The sequence below is a fragment of the Papio anubis genome, chromosome 8 (genome assembly GCF_008728515.1).
Source record: "Papio anubis isolate 15944 chromosome 8, Panubis1.0, whole genome shotgun sequence".
Classification (NCBI taxonomy): Eukaryota; Metazoa; Chordata; class Mammalia; order Primates; family Cercopithecidae; genus Papio; species Papio anubis.
In genome coordinates, this window is record NC_044983.1 from 112,915,341 (window position 1) to 112,936,596 (window position 21,256).

Consider the following 21,256-nt stretch of genomic DNA (forward strand, 5'->3'; position numbering starts at 1 on the left):
GTGGTGGCGGGAGCCTGTAGTCCCAGCTACTCGGGAGGCTGAGGCAGGAGAATGGCGTGAACCCGGGAGGCGGAGCTTGCAGTGAGCCGGGATCTCGCTTGGCGCGACAGAGCGAGACTCCGTCTCAAAAAAAAGTACCAGAGTCAGAAAGAAGTGTGCGTTGATCATTTTTTTGCTTAGAGAGATTGGGAAAACTCAAGAGAGTAAAACATCTGAGCAGGGACCAAGAGCAATCGGGGAGTCCGTATCATGTCACAGAGAATCGTACAAGCTTAGGAATCTTGCTTTCTAAATTCGAACCGCAGGTTGCCAGTTACACCTGTATGCGACTGAACAAGTACTTTAACCTGTCTCTTAGCTGTAATACTACAAACCTCAGGCTTGTTAAGAGAAAATGCTCCGCAAGGAATTAAACACACAAGGTTCTAACGCTGGGCCAAGACTGGGAAACGAACTCTGGAAACTCACCCTCTGCTCTCCAAGAGCGTCTCCCCTCTGGCTGGATCGCAATTGGTGATTGGCTACTTAACCCGTCCGTCCTTTCCCGCCCAGCGTCCAATCCAATCCCGCCCGGCTCCGCTCGGAGACAGTTCGCCGAGTGGGCGGTGTCCATGACGTTTTATGACGTGTTGCGTCACGGTGGGCGGAAGTCGCGGCCGCTGTTTTGAAATCGGGCCGCGGGGGGTCTCTCAAGCTGGGTCCAACGCTGAGGCCCCACAGCCTCCCAATTCCGGGCGGACCCCTGACGGGCCTGAAGCTGCAGCCGCGCCATGTCCACCCCTCCGTTGGCCGCGTCGGGGATGGCGCCCGGGCCCTTCGCCGGGCCCCAGGCCCAGCAGGCCGCCCGGGAGGTCAACACGGCGTCGCTGTGCCGCATCGGGCAGGAGACGGTGCAGGACATCGTGTACCGCACCATGGAGATCTTCCAGCTCCTGAGGAACATGCAGGTAGGAAGGCGGGCGCGCAGGGCCAGCGAGATGCAGCTGGGAGGGAAAGGGGCGCTGGTTTCCTCGTTACCTCGGGCCCGTGGATGTCAACTGGGCTGCCCTGGGCAAACCTTAGGTGTAGGGTCACCCCCATTCATACTCAGGAGTGTCCCCAAAAGTCGGAGCTGTAGAGGTGATGTTTTTCCAGACCAGATTTCTGCATAATTGAAGCCAATTTTTTTTAGATTCGATCGAGCTGTTTAGTTACCATGTAAACTCTTGCACCTTTCAAGGTAAAGATGGGGTCGCACTCCACTTCCCTCTTTAGGTTGCTTTAAATGTTTTTTCCAGCATTTCTTCTGGGGAGGTCCAAGGAGTTGAAGAATTTACATTATATTTTTAAAAAACAGTCCTCCTTTTTTTTTTGGCATAGTTAATATACAGTAAACTACACTCACTTAAAGTTTTGACATATATGTGTACTGTACTGTGTATACTTGTGAAATTATCATCACAATCAAAATAGTGAACATACACATCACCCCAGAAAGTTTCTTCGTACCCCTCTGACATCTTCGCCTCCCACCTTCCATCGCTAAGCAACCATTGATCTGCTTTCTGTAATCATAAATTAATTTGCATTTGCTAGAGTTTTATATAAATGGAGTCTACAGTATGTGAGCTTTTTTGGTCTGAGATCCTTCACTAAGCATGCATCAATAATTTCCTTTTTATTGCTGAGTAATGTTCCATTGTATCAATATATCACCATTTGCTTACCTTTTCTTCTGTTGATGGACATTTGGGTTGTTTCCACTTTCTGGTTGTTATAAATAATGCTATGAACTTTTGCTGACAAATTTTTGTGTGAACATATGTGTCATTTCTCTTGGACAGATTCAGGAGTGGAATTGCTGGATCATGCGATACATGTCTGTTCAATACTTTAAGAAACTTTTCCAAAGTGGCCTGAGCCATTTTACCTCCCGATTATTACTAGTGGGAATGTAAACATTGCTGTTTAACGGTTCTCGTTTCTCCTCATCCTCATCAACACCTGTTGTGTCTTGATGCTTTCCAAATACTTCTCCCAGTCTATCCTGCCTTTTTGCTCTCTTAATATTATCTTTTGAAGAACAGACATTTTTAATTTTGATGAAATCCAGCTTACTGATACATTCTTTTATAGATTTTGCTTTTGGTGTCATACCTAAGAAATCTTTGCCTAACCCAGGGTGACAAAGGGTTTCCGTTTTCTTCTAGAAGTTTTGTAGTTTCAGGTTTTATATTTAGGTCTACAACCTATATTTAGTTTTGTGAGTTTTTAAATATATATACATAGTGGCAGATACGGATCCAAGTTCATTGTTTTGCATTTGGATATCCAATTGTTCCAGCACTATTTTGCTGACCCATTTTTAATGCTTGTTTATGTTACCCACTACATGTAGTAGATATTATTCTTGTTTTAAGATGAAGATTCTGTACTTCAGAGAAGTAAAGTGACTTGCCCAAACCTAGTCAGTGGTAGGGTAGATTTGAAACCAAGTTTTCAAAATCTTACAGCTCTTATTTCTGTGGTTGTCCAAAAATGTGTTTTATTGCTTTTTTTTTTTTAACTGGTCAAGATTTTTTTTTTTTCCTCCTGATTATAAGAGTAATTCAGGTTTGTGGAAATTTTTAAGACTATGTGAAATATAGTACAAAGGAAATCCAGGAGAAATTATGACATTCTTTGGCAATAATTAAAAAAATGAATAGATTCATATCCAGAATGAATAAGGTGCGGATTAAATAATGTCTCAGAATTTAGCATATTTAAAAAAATTTTTGTCCTGTTATATGCAAAGCACTGAATAATACCTAACACTTATGAAGTACTTTCCTTGGTCAGGTACACTGTTATAGGAGCAGTTTTAAGGAGTATTTTTATCCCTATTTTACAGTGAAGGAAACTGAGGCTTAACAAGAGGAAAAAATAAATTACCCAACATCACACATGACTAATAGCTCTTCCTAGTAACCTCTTTTTAATACTAACTTGCTGTCAATGTGCATTATTAAAAGATATAATACAGGTTCATGTTCTACACAGAAAGAACTAAGCTTTTTCAAAAAAAGTATTTTATCAATAACTAGATTACATGTGGACCTGCATTCAAAGCCAACTTTTTTTTTTTTTTCAGTTTTTTTGTCTGTAAGTTTATTCAATGCAAAATAATCCTCTCCAATTTTACTGAGGTGGCTGACCACGTCCACGACCAAATCCGCCTCTAAACTGGAATTCGGTTACTGACCCAGCCCCAGTCTCGGCTTTCTTGCCGGCACGAGGCGACACGGGCACTCCGTCTGTAGGTATGTCTGTCGGCGTCCCCTCTTGTGAGTTTGCAGGTTGCTCACCCTCCAGACCTTTAGGCCGAGGCCTGCCAGTCTCTGGACGACTGCCGCACAGGGTGGCAGGAGCAATCTCCCAGGGCAGATGAAGGTAATCACGGAGATACTGGATTCCCTCATTGGTGAGGTACCAGTAGAAATGTCTCCAGGCAAACTGTTCCTTCACGTAGCCTCAGGACTTGAGAGACTGCAGGGCCTTCATGACATGAAGGTTGGACACATTCTTGTTTGCCAGCTCCGGGTGGTTAGGCATGTGGAATCCTTCTTGGCCACCATGACTCCCTCCTTAAAAAGGAGTTCATAGGCTGGGCGCAGCGGTTCACTCATGTAAGCCTAGCACTTTGAGAGGCGAAAGTGGGCGGATCACGAAGTCCGGAATTCGAGACCAGCTTAGCCAACAAGGTGAAACCCCATCTCTACTAAAAATACAAAAATTAGCTGGGCTTGGAGGCACGCGCCTATAATCCCAGCTACTCAGGAGGCTGGGGCAGGAGAATCGCTTGAACCCTGGAGGCGGAGGTTGCAGTGAGCCAAGATCACGCCATTGCACTCCAGCCTGGGCGACAGAGTGAGACTCCGTCTCAATACGTTTCTTCTTAAGCTTCAACATTTCAGCGGCTGTAGGGTCTGGGGCCCAAAGCCAGCTTTTGAGGGACTATGATAATTATATGTGTGCTTTTCATTTTGGGAAATCTGTGGTCACTCATCTAAGACCCTTTGGGGCCTATCATAATTGGCTGAAAAGATAACAATGGGCTCCTTCATTTCCAAAAAACTAGAAGAGGTGATAGAAACAGGATATTCTTAACTACATATAACCTAGTGATTTGTTAATACATTTTTAGCATTCACATTTTTAAATAATCCTCTGTATTATTGATCTATGAGAGTAAACTGCTGTGAATACAGACTGCTAAGAATTTTTCTAAGCGTTTGTTTTAAAGAAGTGGTTCCTGGTACACACTAGATGTCTGTTAGCCACTTGAGAGTCTGATGAAAACTGTAAACTCTCTTCAGAGAAAAATACACATACACATGCATTTTGAAAATTTCAGGGGTTAAAGGAAGATTTAGGGATACTCCCCAAGTATCCTTAAATCTCAGATTAAGAGTCCTTGTGGAAGATACCATTGCTTTTGTTTTGTTTGTTATTCTTTGAATCTTTAATTTTTTAAATACATAGTACATTCAGAACTCAGGAATAGAAAAGGACAGTGCAATGAACATTTTCCCTCCCATTCCTCTCTCTTATACTATGTACCTAACTCCTCTCCACAGGCAGTGACTGTGAGTGATTCTTCCTATTTTTGTGTATCTTTCCAGATATTCTCTGCATGTTAAGCAAATGTTTATGTATATTGTTTCATTTTTCCCTTTTTTGCACAGATAATAGCATATTATACATAACCATTTTGTATCTTGCTTTTTTCAGTTGATATATTCTGGAATTTATTCATATCCGTACAGCAAATACTCCGTTTTCCTTTTTATAGTGTATAGTTCACACTGTGTGGAAATACAGTAATTTGTTAAACCAGTTCTCTAGTGAGGGCATTGGCTGTTTTTCATCTTTCCCTGTTAGGCTGCAGCAAATAACCTCCTACACAAATTTGCACTTATACCTGTAGGATACGTTTTTAGAAATAGCTATGTGCTTTTGTAATTAGACACATTTCGATGAATTGTCCTCCACAGAGATTGTACTAATTTAGGCTATGGCCTAAGACCAGCACAGTGAGTTGTATCTTTTTTGGATCTTTGATCACTCAATAGGTGAAAATTCTACTTTACATTTCTCCTAGTTTGACTGAGTTTGAACATCCCTTAAAATATTTGAATCATTTATATTTTTTTCCTGCTAAATGCTTGTTCACTTATTGTTTACCCATTTGTTTGTCTTTTTTACCTATCATAATTGTAGGATTTAGCTATTTACATACTAGAGAAACCTGCTCTGTGTGATACAACTTGCAGTTATTTTTTTCCCCCAGTCTTTTACCTTTTGGCTCTGCTACTGGTAGTTTTGCCATGCATTTTTTTTTTTTTTTAAGAAGTTGAATGTATTAGTCTTTTAGGACTTCTAGGCTTTATGCCTAGTTAGAAAGGTCTTCCCCACTCAAATTAGAATTCTATAATTTTTAAAATTTCAGTCTTTACATTTAAAACTCTGATCCTTATGGAATTTATCCTATAAAATGTGAGGTCTGGGCCTAGCCCTAACTTTTTCAAAGGGTTCACTGAATAATTCACTTGCTTCTTCCAGTGATTTCAGGTAGCTTTTATATAAGTGAATTTGTTTCTGGATGTTCTATTCCACGTAGCTGCCTATCTTTTATGTATTAATGCAAAACATTCTTATAATTTGTCAGGATGTATAATGTGCTTACACTTACTTTTTCAGAATTTCCCTGGCTATTCTTGCTTATTTTTCCACATGTATTTTAGAATCAGTTTATTCTAAGAAAAAACCTGTTAGCATTTTTATTAGGATCATTCAGCCTAGAAAGACTTGACATCGCTATGATGTTGACTTTTAGTTCTTTACTAACCAAGAACATGGAGTATTCTTATTCTGTTTTCCTATAAGGTATCTTAAGTTTTCATTTTTATCTTGAGATTTTAAAAGTTTTCTTCCAGATATTTTATCTTTTCTGTTGCCATTGTAAATGGGGTCTTCTTTTCCCATGTTTTTGTTTGTGTTATAGATGAAAGCAGAGCTATTGCTTTCTCTTTGGATCTACTTCCTTATGGAATTCTTTTATTTTTAGTAGCACTTTATCATATTATTTGTAGATAGATTATGATGCTTTCTTTTTAATATTTCAACATTTTTTTCTCTTTCTTCTCTAATTGCATCGGCTAGTGCTTCCAGAACAGTGTTCACTTATAGAATTAGCGTCTTAGTAGACATCCTTTTCTGTTTCTGACCTTAGGTGGAATGCTTCTAATGATTCCACGTTAATCATGGTGCTGACTTTTTAACTGAAATAAATGAATGTTATCACACATTGCGGATTTTTTTATTGAGTTTTATATTGATTTTTAAAATGGATGTTGAATTTAGTTGAATGCCTTCTTAGTGTCTATGTATATGGATCATGTATTTATGGGTTTTCATCCACACTCATGAGTGAGATGGTTATTGATGAGCTTTTCAGCTGAACAGCTACACCACGGTATATACCAAGGGATCTTAGATATTTTTACTGCGTATACTCTGTGCTATGGGAACCTTGTCTCTCTCGTGTTTACTGCTGTATCCCAGCTTCTAGAACAGTGCTGACACATGAAAGGTGCGTGGTATTTTTTTTTAATGATTTAGTAAATTAAGTTGGTAAGTTTGGATATTAGATTTAACATCTAATATCTTCCTAAGTCAGCAAATTTGGGAAGCATGATTCTTTGCATTTCAAAAGGATTTTTGTTTTCTTTATGACAGTATTTATTAAGAGTTCTTTTATATAATACATCTGAATAAATTTTAAGTATAGATTTATGGGTAAAATAACTCACTAAAGTAAAATAATTCACACTGTACTTTAAAGCCTTCTGTGTGTGTGTACTATGCTAAATATGGTAATATAAACTTAAGTTCCAGTCTTTACTAAGTAGAAAATATGGGCAAAGTATTAAACCTCATAATGCCATAATAAAGATACAGAGTGCTGTTCTAGGCAAGACATAATCATCACGCTCCTTTTTGTCACCTAAACAAGAAAGCAAGGATCCACTTAAACTTTTCTCTGAATTTCTAGTTAGTGTCTGTGGAATTTCATAAACTGAGAGTTCATGAGGAGAAAGCTTACATTGTACTGAGAAATGAACTCTTAATGCCTTTCTCCTTTAAAATGTTTTGACTAGTTCAGCCTTTGATATTTTATCACATTTCTTTGAGGCATTGTAGAGTGTTTTAATGCTTGAGAATTTCTGAAAATCCTAATAATATCACACCTCAAATAATTTGAGGAGATCCATCTTCTTAACTCATAAACCATAACATTATAGGAAATTTAGAAGTATGAGAAAAGAAGAAAATAAATTATTCAAGCCTATTTATCTTACACATCTTTTATCAACTACATATAGGGTTTTCCAGTCTTTTTTCATGTTTCTAGTTGTAATCATTATATGTCCTGTTTTCTTTTCACTCCAAACATTGTATCATGGTTTTCCTTTTTTTTTTTTTTTTTTTTTTTTTTTTTTTTTTTTTTTTTTGGCATTCCTACCTCATGTGTTTAAAAAAAAAAAAAAAAAAAAAAAACGCAAACTGAGGCTTAGAAAGACTGGACTGATTACCTAGCTATTAGATAGTAGATAGTTCCTTTGTTTTTAAATCACCTGATTCAAATCCTCAAATAGGTATACATGTGAATTTCTACAATTAAAATGCCTGAATACTAGAAAATGTGGTACTCTATAAATATTATTGATTCCAGTATTAGGGTGATGCCACAGATTAAATTGTGGGAATAAAATATTCTACGGCTATACAGAGAAAGATTTTGTTCATGAGTTTCAGCAATGCACAAGTACATATTTAGTTATAAATTCTAAATAAATAGTCGATTTTTGTTTACCTGTCTTTTTTTTTTATTATTTCAATGTATACTTTTCTTCTCTTGATAAAATTCCTGAATTAAAAATATATCAATATCTAAGACAGAGTTATGATCATAGCAGTTACTTTTAATAATTTATTAATGGTGTTCAAGTATAGGTGGGACCCATATCTCCTGCTATTGATTTTTTTTAAGTAAAATTTTAAATGACAGGTTTATATTTTAATGTGTGCCTTAAGCATCTTAATTATCTTATCAGAGTTAAGGTATTTTGAGAATATTTTTGCAATACCTGCCATATGTTCTTCATTTTCTTCCACTAGAATATCATAAGATTCACTTTTTTTGTGTGTGTTTTTAACTGTACTTTGTTTTTAACTTCTTGGTTGAGGTCAGCAGCATGCTGCATTTATATAATAGTAACATTAAAATTGTACATTCTTTTTAAAGTTACACTTCAAAAATTAAAGGGGAAAAACTATTTCAAGTCAGGGTTTATCACAAAGTTTTTCTAGGTCTGTTTTATAGCAGTGAAAGAGTTTGCCAAGTTGTTAATAAATGGGCGTGCATTACTCTTACATTCTTAAAATTGAACTTGATCAGTTGTGAGAGACAGCTTACGTCTCTGCATTGCCTAAAAATTGTTTCTGTTTATTGGCTTTACTTATAGAAAATCTTGATTTTTTTTTTCATTACTTTATGTTTTTATTCTTTGTTTTTCCTGATAAGCTGCCAAATGGTGTCACTTACCACACTGGAACATATCAAGACCGGTTAACAAAGCTACAGGATAATCTTCGCCAACTTTCAGTTCTCTTCAGGAAGCTGAGATTGGTATATGACAAATGCAATGAAAACTGTGGTGGGATGGATCCCATTCCAGTTGAGGTAATTTTTTGTGATAGAGGGAGGATGAATATAAGCTGTGAATTAGTGTCAAGACAGTTGTTACTGTTTTTCCTCTCTCTCTCGTTTTAGCAATATTTCCAGGTTTTGAATTTTATTAGTTTTACTTTTGACCACAGAAGATGAAAATGTGATATATATGCATAAAATACTACTATATTTTTACATTAATAATTTCTTGTAGACTTTGACAGGCTTATAGTAATTTTTGTTAGGAAGAAATGGTTTTCTGTGGCAATTTTTATTGCTATCAGTGTCTCCTTTTAATTAAGTCAGGGATATTTTTAGTAGGAATTTTAATAGTATCATATACTTTTAAGGTGGTTTTCATGAAGTACTTTACAGATAAAATATTATTTTTATTATTATTAATTTAGATTTTATATTTGGCCCAGTGGAATCACTGTATTTTAAAAAATGTACTCTCTAAATTTCATGTTGCATCCCACCTATTTGGTTAATTAGGCATACATTTCTATAAGTGACCATTTCCTGTTGACAAATTATTTCTCTACCACCAAAGGAAGCTGGTAAAAGATGACCAGAGAAAAATTAAACTGCAAAAATGCCTAAAAAGAAGGGGTCAGAGATGTGGGAGAAAGATCAGAAATGTGGCCTGCATTGTCAGATGCTGCAGAAAAGTCAAGGAAAATCAGGAATGAAAACTGTCCAGTAGATTTTGCTAGATGAAAATTGTTAGGATATTTGAGTAGAGCTTCAGTGAAATGGTAGCAGCACGAAGTCTGATCGCAGTCGGGTGAAGATTAAACAGGAAATAAGAAGCTGGAGCCAGCAAGTGGGTATCAGTCTTTCAAGAAGCTTTGAAAAAAATAAGACAGGAAAGCAGTAGATGGAAGGAGAGATGGAACCGAAGGTTTGCAGGGGGAAGAGGAGCTTCTCCCCAAACAGAAGAGACAGGAACATGTTAGAATAATAAAGGAAGAAAGCTGTAGGGAGAGGTTGGGAGAAGGGTGTATAAATAATGAAGACAGGAGGGCAATCAGGCCACAGGGATGGAGACTAATCGTCTTCAGGAGGAAGGACAGCTCTGCATTGAGAGAGAGAAAACAAAGAAAAGGAGAATGTAGACATGGGTGAGTTTATATATATCCCAAGAATTTTAAGAAGTTTTGTCAGGTCAATCTTAGTTTTGCCAGTCATTTACCTTTGGCCTATTCCTGCATTGGTAATACACAATAGTAGAGGCTAGGTGATTCCTGAAGTCTGTCACACTTACGAGGTAAATTCCATCACTAACCGTACATACTTAATTATGATTCTGCTAGAAGTTTCATTGCTATATAAATTTGTTTCTCCTACAAAAAAAAAGTTCTCACAACTGAAAAAACTTAAGACGTCTAGAAATTTGCATAGACTCTGAAGTTTTAGTTTGCAAGTTAATGACATTTATATAATACAGATCCGTGAAGTTCTTTTCTTTTTATTACAGATGAAGGAAAGCCTGTTTTATCTATCTCAATAGACTACAAATCTCTTAGGGGCAAGAATCACATCTTGTTTGGCATTAGTTTTATAGTGTTTCGTAATTAAATATTTGCTAATTGAATGAGTAGGGTTTTTTTTAATTTTTATTTTATTTTATTTTATTTTTTGTTACTTCTCCCATCTTCCTGCTGGAAGTATTGTTTAGTTATACATGACAACCAATGTTATAAAGGCTGTTTTGCAAAAGAAACCTGAAAGGGTATTGTGTAGAATGCATTGAAATGGTCAACTATTAAAGCTCTTATTTCAGGCTATCACCTGAATTGAAATTTATTTTTATACAAATAAAACTATAAAAATTGACTTTAATCTGATATATTCTCTATACCAGTGATTAGAAAACTTGAATTATATTTTTGACTTTTAATTTTTGTTAATCATTCCCAGCAACTTATTCCATATGTGGAAGAAGATGGCTCAAAGAATGATGATCGGGCTGGCCCACCTCGTTTTGCTAGTGAAGAGAGGCGAGAAATTGCTGAAGTAAATAAAGTGAGTTGTTAGTTTTTACATTTTACGTTTTAGAGTTATTGATAAAAATTACTAGGGAGTCTGATGTAACTCCAAAACATAATTTGAATTATCAAATTACATGAAGTCGTTTCTGTGGCAAACTTAACCTATTTAGAATACAGCCAAGAACTGAAAGGTAAGCAGAAATGCTGTCTGAATAGTCAGAAGAGAAATTGCAAAATTCATTCGATAAAGCTCTTAGAAGAGCTCCTTAGATACTTAGTCACAATCCATTTACTTTTTTCTTTTCTGGGCAGAATTCTATCTTTCTAGCTTATAGCATTTTTGGAGCAGCAAATGATAAAAATTTACAAATATGAAATGTGAATGTCTCAACACCTGAATAAAAAATTTAGAGAACTATCCCAGCATTATTCTACTCCAACCCCACCAAAAGCTTCTAACTGGAATTATTTATCGCTGAATACTTTCAGAAGTTCGGAAGATAATGTTCAAATAGTTCTTGTGAAACAGAGAGAAATAGGGAAAGGTGTCTGTTCATTCTGTGGTGGAAATGTGGCCCCAGCTTAGCGAAATCTACTGGACATAGCACAGTGAATACAACTATCAGCTTCACTCTTTCAGTGACAAATATAGATTGCCCCTTCCTGAAATTCTTAATTCTAATTAATAGAACTCACCAGTGTATTAATAATCCACCACAGCCAAAGAGTCTTCTGAGGTATATAAGATTTTATAGTTCAATTTGTATGTATAATACATGATGTCAGTAGACTACCTTGGAAAAAGATTTTCTCACATGTCAAAAAGACATCAGATAAAATTCAATACTGTTGCTGATTCAAAGGACACTTAAAACTATTAGCAAGACAGTGTTGGTTTTTTTTTTTTTATCTTTTTCTTTTAGATAAATAGCCAACATTTTTCATAAGGTGAAATATAGAAGTATCCTTATTAAAAACAAGCATGAAATAAGATGCTTTATACCACTATGTTTAATATTATTTTAGAAGTTATAGCCAGTACAAAAAGACAGTGAATAAATGACAGCTGGGAAACAGGAGTTACTATGTATGAGCTTGTTAGAATGATCAAAGAAACTCAACTGATGAACAACTAGTCTATAAGAGTTCCGTAAAAGGGTCTAAGACAAGACTGATACCATGCTCTTATAATGCTGTAAACCTGTTAGATTATAAGATACTATTGACTCTTATAACAATTCATATTTAGTAGATAGGAATTATGTCAATCATGTGTGTGAATAAACTTATTAAGATACATAAAGGAAGCTTTGAATGATTAAAAGAACATATAAAGTTCTTGGATGAGCAATACATATTATAAAAACACCAGTCTTGATTACTTCACAGTTTTAATACAGTAACAATCCAAATCCTAATAATAAAGCATGCAAAAATAATAGGATTGTAGTGCAATACCAATCAATAAACAGATCCAGATAAAACCCAAATGGGATTTTTTTCTTGAAAGTATACAGAAATATCAAAGAAAATGTTGATAAGTATGACTAATAAAGCAGAATTCTTAGCTTCAAAAATTAAACTGTAATATGAAGCATATTATACAAATGGTAATTAGGTGTGTAATACTGGCACAAGAATAGGCAGATTAGTAAAATAATCTAGCCAGAAAAACAGCCTTCTCATTGTACATGAGAATTTAATATGACAGAAGAGGGCTTGTGTGAAAAATTAGTCTTTAGAAATAGAAACTTTGGGGGCGAAATTAAGCTAGCTTTTTACATTACACCATATATCAAAATGAATTTCAGAGTTGAAAATAAGACCTGCAAAACAAAATATTGGATAATTTTTTAAGTATTTTAAAACTCGGAAGAAAGGAAAAAGATGGATAGATTTTATAAAATAAAATTTTGCAACTGTTTTAGAAGGTGAAATACATATTTAGAAAACTATTTCCAAAAAATCTGATTGTAATGAATGACAATCATAATAAAAAACTCACAGTAAAAAATTGGTAGAGGGTGAGGAAGAGATTGGGGACTTTTAGTTTAGATCTTGAAAAATAACTGGTATTTGATAGTCTAGATATATGAGACATTCATTTATTAAGACGTGTTATATGTTTCTGTTGATAAAATATGTATTACCTCAATAAATGTGTTCTGCTTATTTTTCTCTAATACGGATTTTTTTATAAAATATAATTAAATATGTATATAAATAAAACACCATTTTAATAATAACTTTGGTTTCAGAGTACCACATGTGTAACTAATGTAAATATAGTTTGTTCTGTACCATAGAGGATTTTATAATATTTTGTAAAAAATAAAGTTGTATAAATTCAGAAAGATACTTTTTCTAAATTTACATTTCTCTTCAATTTTCATGAAGTTTCTCTTTTTTCCCAATTTGATAACTTAGAAATAACGTGTCTTTGACTTTTAAAAGTTCTCGTTTATAATCAAAATATGGTAATTCTTTGGCAGCATGTAACCGAAAAAATTCTTACTAGCTACTGACATAGAGTTTTGTGGATTTTAAGTAAAGGATATAATTGAAACAAGGATATGATGTATACAAGGACTTCTTTCTCCACGTGAGGATTTAGCTCTCTACAGCCTCTCTCTCCTGGACCCACCTACATAATTGTTTCCCTCAAACCTTTCAGTGCAGTTATGTCATATTTGGGGTTCAGTAAATAATCTGTGTCATATAATTATGGCTTCGTAAGTATTGTTTATTGCTAAACCACATAGTAAACTAGGGTCACATTTCCTTGGTTGAATAATTTTTTGTTTTTCTGAAGTTAATTCTTACCTCTTTAATTTTCTAAAATTTTAGTTAGTTTTTTGTGCATCTATGATAGCATCTCAGTACTATTTTCTAATTTTCCACAGAGTCAGAATCATTACACAGGTTCGTGGTTCTCATCCCACCCTCCCAAGTTTTCTGTGGTCTTATAGGTCTGGATGAAATGCTGGTTAGGCCTGCTTTTTAGCTCTGGGACTTTCCTTCACCTCTTCTGTTGGTTTCACTATTTCTTCAGCTCATGTCTTCCTCTTTCTTGGTTTTCTTCCTTGTTGGTAATGTACATACATCAGTGACTTCTTTAGAAGGAATGCAGACACTTAAATTTTGAGTCCTTACGTATTTGTCCAGTTCATAGTTTGGCTGGCTATAAAATTCTATGTTGTAAGTTACGTTTCCTCAGAAATTTGAAGGCATTCCATAATCTAGTGTAGGGTTTGGCAGACTTTTTCTTTAAACGACTAGGTAGTCAATCTTTTAACCATTCCTCTAGTTTTCATCCCCAGGGCTCAGCTAGTGCCTCTGAGATGGTCTCTGTCTGTGGTTCTCCATGGTGGATCAGGCCTATTCTCAGTGGTATCCTTCTTGCATGCCCAGGCCTTCTCTGAGTCACTGACCACTCCCTCTTTACTTTTCATCTTAAAATTTACCTTGCATCTGCTGTTGTGTCCTTTGTAATCACTTTTCCTTGCATCAGTTTATAGCTTTTTTTATTCCTCTCCTGCCACACACTCAATAGATACACAAAGTTTCTGAAAGTTTGTGTATGCTTATGGAATGAAAGTGTTTTCAATTTTTTTCCCCATTTTTACTTCTGACATTGAGATCTCTTCCTTTGATTAAATGACTTGGATCTGTTCTAAGTGCTTTTAACTTCAGTATAAAACATATTTTAGTTAACGTGATATCAAACTGATGGGTTGTTACAAAGAGAAAAGAATCAGTTTAGGTATTTTAAATAAACCAGGTTTAAAGCTAAACTCTATTTCTGTGGGAATTGCTTTTTAAAAGACAAGTTAGAGGGAAAGTACCTTCTTGAGTATCATGGGGAAGAACTCATTTGATGACCTCATAACTCTCTTTGTATGAATTCTTCTATCTATATTTTGAGAAAGCACTGAAGGATTAGGTGGTGGGCAGAGGGAAAAGATGGGAGAGGGCTAACATTTGGTTAACTTAAATTTAAATCGCAAATAAAGAAGGAAGAAGAGAATAAAATTAACTGCTAAAAAGCAAACAAGTATTTTGTTGTTGTTGTTGTTGTTTACCAAAAGGGGTTTTTAATTCATTCCTTTAAAAAAATTATAAATGTGAATTAAATGTAGCATATTCTGTTAATGGAATAATCTTATGTACAGTTAACACTAGCTACTGACATGGAGTTTTGTGGATTTTAAGTAAAGGACATAATTGATACAAGGATATGATGTATAAAAGGACTTTCTCCACATGAGAATTTAGCTCTCTACAGCCTCTCTCTTCTGGACCCACCTATGTAATTGTTTCCCTCAAACAATTGTATTTCATTCTTTTCCTTCAACTTATTTAAGCTCTGTGTCTCCATTCTAGAATATAAGATTAAAATATATGATTAAGATGTTTAATTTTTAAAATATTGAGCTTATGATCCATATATATATATATATATATATATATATATATATTTTTTTTTTTTTTTTTTTTTTTTTTTTTGAGACAAAATCTGTCTCTGTCACCCAGGCTGGAGTGCAGTGGCACGATCTTGGCTCACTGCAACCTTTGCCTCCTGAGTTCAAGCGATTCTCCTGCCTCAGCCTCCTGAGTAGCTGGGATTACAGGCATGCATCACCATGCCCAGCTAATTTTTTTGTGTTTTTAGTAGTAATGGGATTTCACCGTGTTGGTCAGGCGCTGTTGAACTCTTGACATCGTGATCCACCCACCTCAGCCTCCCAAAGTGCTGGGATTACAGGCCTGAACCACTGCACCTGGCTGATACATCTTTTTTTTTCTTAATGGCATACACACCTGAGGGTGTTTCTCATAGTGAAAACTGGCTATAGATGATAATGTCCTGATCTGATTATTTAATCACATAGATGCTATTAAAAATAAACAGTTCATTGATTTGACAACTATTTATAAATAACTACATTCATAAACTTAATTTTTGTCTCTGTCAATTATGTTAATCCATATTCTTATGTAAACATAGGTTTGCTTTTTTTTAGTTCATGCAGTTAGTAGGTGATAGATTTTTAAAGTTCACAGAATCTTAGCTAGTAACACTAAAACACTGAAAATACTTCTTACCTATTATGGTATGGAGTATAAAAATGCATAGTTTTTAATAATGGCCATTATTAAATATCTTTTTTTATACTAAGAGGAGTTATGTAAACAAAAAAAAGTTTTGAAATGATTGCCAATAATTTTTGTTTACTTGCATTTTTTTTTCCATTCTTGTAGGTTTTGGGAGAAGCTTTTTGATTTGGCTTTTGTTATTTTTTCTTCAAACATGAAAATATTTAAATACTTGTGTGCCTGCTCTCTGCCAGGCATTGTGCTCAGTACCAGAATTTCTTCCATGAACCAGCTGGATGTGTTATCTGCTATATACTCATTTCACATGAGTGGACAAGTTTCTTCTTGGAGAACATAAGACTCCAGTGGAAACAAAGCAGCACCTGTTTCATGTTCCCATTTCATGTTTTAATGAATATTTACAGAAACAAAAGCATTGTGCCATATTTTTAATACATTGGCATTTGGTCGTATTAAATAACTAAGGTGCTTTATAGAGCTGTGTAATCTGTAATAAAATTATATTCTTTGCATTCAATTAAAAATATTCAGAATTTTACTACAATGCATATCTTCTTTTTGTTCTAAATAAGCCACATAAAATAAGTAAATTTATATACCCCTCAGTTGACCCTCACTTAGTCATTTTCAAAACATTATCATATCATTGTGTACTTGAAATTGTGCAGAAGAGCATACTGATGGTGTGTTTACTATTTGGTCCTTATGGTCTGTCTGGTTTCTAACAATGCAAAAACCACCAATAACTATCCTAATGCCATGAAACTCTGAGGCACACGATTGTAGTCAGTATTTGATGTAAATCATCATAAGACAATATGGCTGGTTTTAATAGTCAAATTCGTGGTTTATTTAAATACTTTCATTTTCTCTTAATATATCCTGGAATCCTTAAGCCGAATACCCAAGTAAAGGATGGATACTTGTTTGAGACCACATTTTTTAGGTGCAGGGGTGTCCAATCTTTTGACTTCCCTGGGCCACATTGTAAGAATTGTTTTGGGCCACACATAAACTATACTAACGTTAATGATAGCTGATAAGCCCCCCCAAAAAATATCATAATGTTTTAAGAAAGCTTACGAATTTGTATTGGGCTACACTCACAGACGATCGGGGCCACATGCGGCCTGCAGGCCACAGTTGGACAAGCTTGCTTTGGGGGCATCAGAATGAGTTTCATTTTGCTTAAGGCTATTTTCTTGATGGGAAAATGAAATTGAAAAAGATAGTAGGTAGTATTTACTACAAGATTGACATAATTGAGTCCATGCATTTAGAAAGTAAAGCATTTTTTGTCAAGTGTCACAGCTTTTGTGTGAATATTAAATTACATGGTATGAGTTAGCAGAAACATTTTTTAAGTATTTAATCTACTTACACATTCACCTGTTAATGTACGAAATTGGGCACAGCTGATGGATTTTGAAAATAGCAGCTGTCAACCTCTGTTAAAATCAATCAGTGGCAAGATACATATATTAAATCCTATATCGTGTCATGAAAATTTATTTACAGTTTAGCCACTAATAAGCATAAGTGTCAGCTTTGCTGTTGATCATTTTTATGACATGTTTTGACTCTGGATATTTTATTTGTATGCTAATTTTTTTACTTTAAAACTTTGTGGCATCTTTGAGAAATGCTATCCCAAGAGCCTTATATGTTAATTATTTAAAAATTTTCTATTCCCTAGTGTTGAATATTATCTTGAAAATACCCTACACATTCTAGTTCTTACTTTTTAAAAAAAACAATTATGAGGCTTAAATTGAAAAGAGTACCAGAATGTATATTTCCAAATGAGGATTCTTGAAAGTAGTCTTATTGGTAGGTTATACATTTATTTCAATGGTGAAACCATTGTGATAGCCAGCTGAAGGCCTGAGTTGATATTGATTATAAAGTCTCTTTTTAACCACCCAGATGACCAATTGTCATCTTACGTATGGGTATGCAGAAAGTACAACTGGCAGAGACCTTAGATTTTATAATCCAATTACATAAATGAGAAAACCGAGGAGAATGAATTTGTCTAAGATCAAATACCAAGTTAGAGGCAAAGTTGGAACTGGGACTGAGATTGCCAGCCTCCCAATATAGCACTTTTATATTCCTCTGTTTTGCTGCTACTCTTGATTGCTGGCAGAAGTGTTGGTTTCTTGGTCTCTGTGATGAAAAAGACTTTACAGGCTTGGTTATTCTTCATCTTTCCCAGCAATTTGAATCAATTTTGTTAGATATATACAACCACTTAAATAGCAGACTATCACATACTCATGATAACAGAATATAGAAGATAGGTCATCTGAAAACTTGTACAAGGGAGATTCACTAAAAATACCAGCAGTTTCTGTTTCCTGAAGACTGTGTTAGAGTGAGCTTTAGAGTCAAGCCCTGTGTACTGTATAGTCATGTTTTTCTCTGACTGCATCGTGCTAGTTCTCTTTTCAAATGTGAATTAAATTTAGTTATGAAAGATTATTAAAGTCTCTGTAAATTGATTTTCTATTTTCCAGTAAGAGTTTCTTGGGCTTTCCTTTTAGCCACCTCTTTCTTGTTACTTCCCTAACTCTGAATAGAAGCAATACAAGCAACTTCATTTTAATTTGCTTTTTAAAGAAATCAAAATTAAGATTTTTAGGCCTCTTTTTAATAAGCATACACTAATTTATCTGGAGGTTGTTTAATATAGTGTCTTAAAATTAAATATATTATCTCCAAATGTAATGTTTCCAAGGGGTTATTGAATAATAATGATGATTATTATAACCAGTAAACACTCTGACCAGAAGTTCTCTATTTCTATCTTGTTTTATCTAAGCAGACATTTACCACATAGGATTTGAAGAAAGAATGTTTAAAAAGAAGTTTACAAATCTTAGTCAAGTAGAATTCAAGTATAGAGATACAGAGACACATGCCGTGCACATTTCAGGCATTCAGCAAATCTTAGTAGAAAAGATTGCTTTGGGTGCTCTGCCATTTGTCTTCAGTTTTTAGAATTAGAAGGAGATTGCAATTCATGCTACAGGCAAACAGTGATTTCTGCCACACTTTTGAAACACCGATTGCATGAGGCATTGTATTTTTATTATATTTTATTTTCTATATCAACAGTTTACATTTTGTGCCTACCAGTAACATTTGTTGAATATTTACTTATGTGTCAGGCACAATTCTAATACTTGACATGAATCAGATCATTTAATCCTCATAACAACTCTTAGGAGGTAGGTTCAATTATTATTTCCATTTTTCTGATGTGGAAACTAAAGTACAGGGAGGTTACAAAAGTAGGTCAGTGTTATAAGTTTCATAGTGAAGGATCTGGCCGGGTGTGGTGGCTCAAGACTGTAATCCCAGCACTTTGGGAGGCCAAGACGGGCAGATCACTTGAAGTCAGAAGACCAGCCTGGCCAACATGGCAAAACTTTGTCTCTACTAAAAATACAAAAAAACTAGCTGGGCGTGGTGGTGGGCGCCTGTAATTCCAGCTACTCAGGAGGCTGAGGCAGGAGAATTGCTGGAATCCAGGAGGCTGAGGTTGCAGTGAGCCAAGATTGTGCCACTGCACTGCAGCCTGGGGGAAAAAAAAATCACAGTGAAGGATCTGAACGACGTCCAGAGATCTGGCTGTAGAGTATGGGCTCTTGACCGTTAGGTTATACTGCCCCTTAGAAAACCTGTATGCTTATGTTTTAAAACAAATAAATGTTTAGCTGATTTATTTATTTATATATGGTGGAGGTGGAAGAGTAAGCAGGGCCTGGGGCGGGCCTGGAGCCATAGACCTCTGCAGGCTGAATTTTTAGAATTCAGGATCCCTGTCAGCGAATATTTAACGCCAGAAGAGGGTTGAGACCATCTGCCTTATAGGGTTATTTAGCTCAATTTCTGTCTGGATCATTACAGTCCTAACTTACGACATTTTAATCTTCTAACTTCATAGTCTATATTTCCTGAAACATTTTTGATAAATTCTTTTGTTTCTACAGAAACTCAAACAGAAGAATCAACAGCTGAAGCAAATTATGGATCAATTACGAAATCTCATCTGGGATATAAATGCCATGTTGGCAATGAGGAACTAAGCTGATATTTAAATTTCCTGCTTTACACATGTTATACCGTTGTTTTTTTCCCTCAAGTATTTTTTTCCCTGTGAAGAAGGTTATTTATCTGCTTTTATTTTAGTCACTAAAACTAAAGTTTGTATTTTTACATTGTGATTTTTACTTAAAATATTCATTAACTTTTTTTTAATGCTATTGATCTTATGAAAGATTATTGTAATAAATTTTGATGGGGTTTGTATTTTGGTTAATCTTCATGAATTGAATAATTGTTTTTTTAAAGCAAAATAAAGTTTTTTAAATAAGTTTTTAAATTTGATTAATGGATTTACTCATTCCAATAAACCTTTTAGAAGAAAACTAAATATTTAAATATTTCTGCAGATAAAAGTATCAAATACAGTCAGTCTGTATACAAATTAAAATTAAAGCTATGTTACCATTTCAGCTCAAGTTTTTAAATTCAATTTTATTGCCAAGCCAATTAAAATGTATATTTCTATGAATAGATGAAAATTTATCTTTAACATATTCTTCAAGTGTTTGGTCTTAAATGGTCTGTCTCTAAAAGGAGAGAAACTAATGATCTAAGGACAACACAAATTGAAATCACAACTGTGTGCTTATCTGCTCTGCTTTAAGCTAAGAAGCAATCACCTAATTTTTTAGGTATACCCTAAAATAATCATAAGTGTGTTTTGGAAATAGTACATTTGTAGGGATTTTAAATGAGATACTTCTATATGACAGGTGGTTTTTTTTTGTTTTGTTTTTGTTTTTGTTTTTTTTGTTTTTCTGGCCTGTAGTCAATCCTGTTTAGGTCTCCCTGTGGGAGCTGATCTCTCATATTACAAATAATATATTCTCAAATAAAGAGTTGAAGTCTTTTCAGAAAGGACTTTTCAGCTTGATTCAGAAGGCTTTTCCTATCTGGCCTCAGTTCTAACTCTATGAAAAATATTGTTTGGGCTTTTCTTATAAAAGTTTCTCTGGAAGCTAACACAGGAAACCGTAATAGGCATCCTCTGGGGAGGGGAAGTGGGTGGTTGAGGATCAGAATTAAGAAGGCGCTGACTTTTCATTGTATATAATTTTGTACCTTTTGAATTTTACAGCATGTGCAAATATTGGCTATTCAGAAAATTGGAAAATATTTTTCATTTTAAGTTATGCAGATTCCCACCTAGACAGTGCAAGAAGACAAGACAAACCATGCAAGCATCTTTAGACCCTCCAACTTTACATTTGTCAGAGCAGGTCTGAGCAAGCCCAGTGTTAGATGGGGCGCTGACTCTGCCTACAGTGGGAAGGTC

At 35.0% G+C, this 21,256-nt stretch overlaps 1 protein-coding gene across 1 annotated transcript; it reads left to right on the forward strand.

Moving 5' to 3' along the window:
• Positions 1-618: 618 nt before the first annotated feature.
• On the forward strand, positions 619-20,257 carry MED30 (mediator complex subunit 30). The gene is made up of 4 exons (XM_003903098.2): positions 619-947; positions 8,609-8,767; positions 10,679-10,783; positions 19,866-20,257. Exons 1-4 carry the CDS (start codon positions 771-773, stop codon positions 19,959-19,961), a joined length of 537 nt encoding a protein of 178 aa, XP_003903147.1. The 5' UTR covers positions 619-770; the 3' UTR covers positions 19,962-20,257.
• The last annotated feature ends 999 nt before the right edge of the window (positions 20,258-21,256 follow it).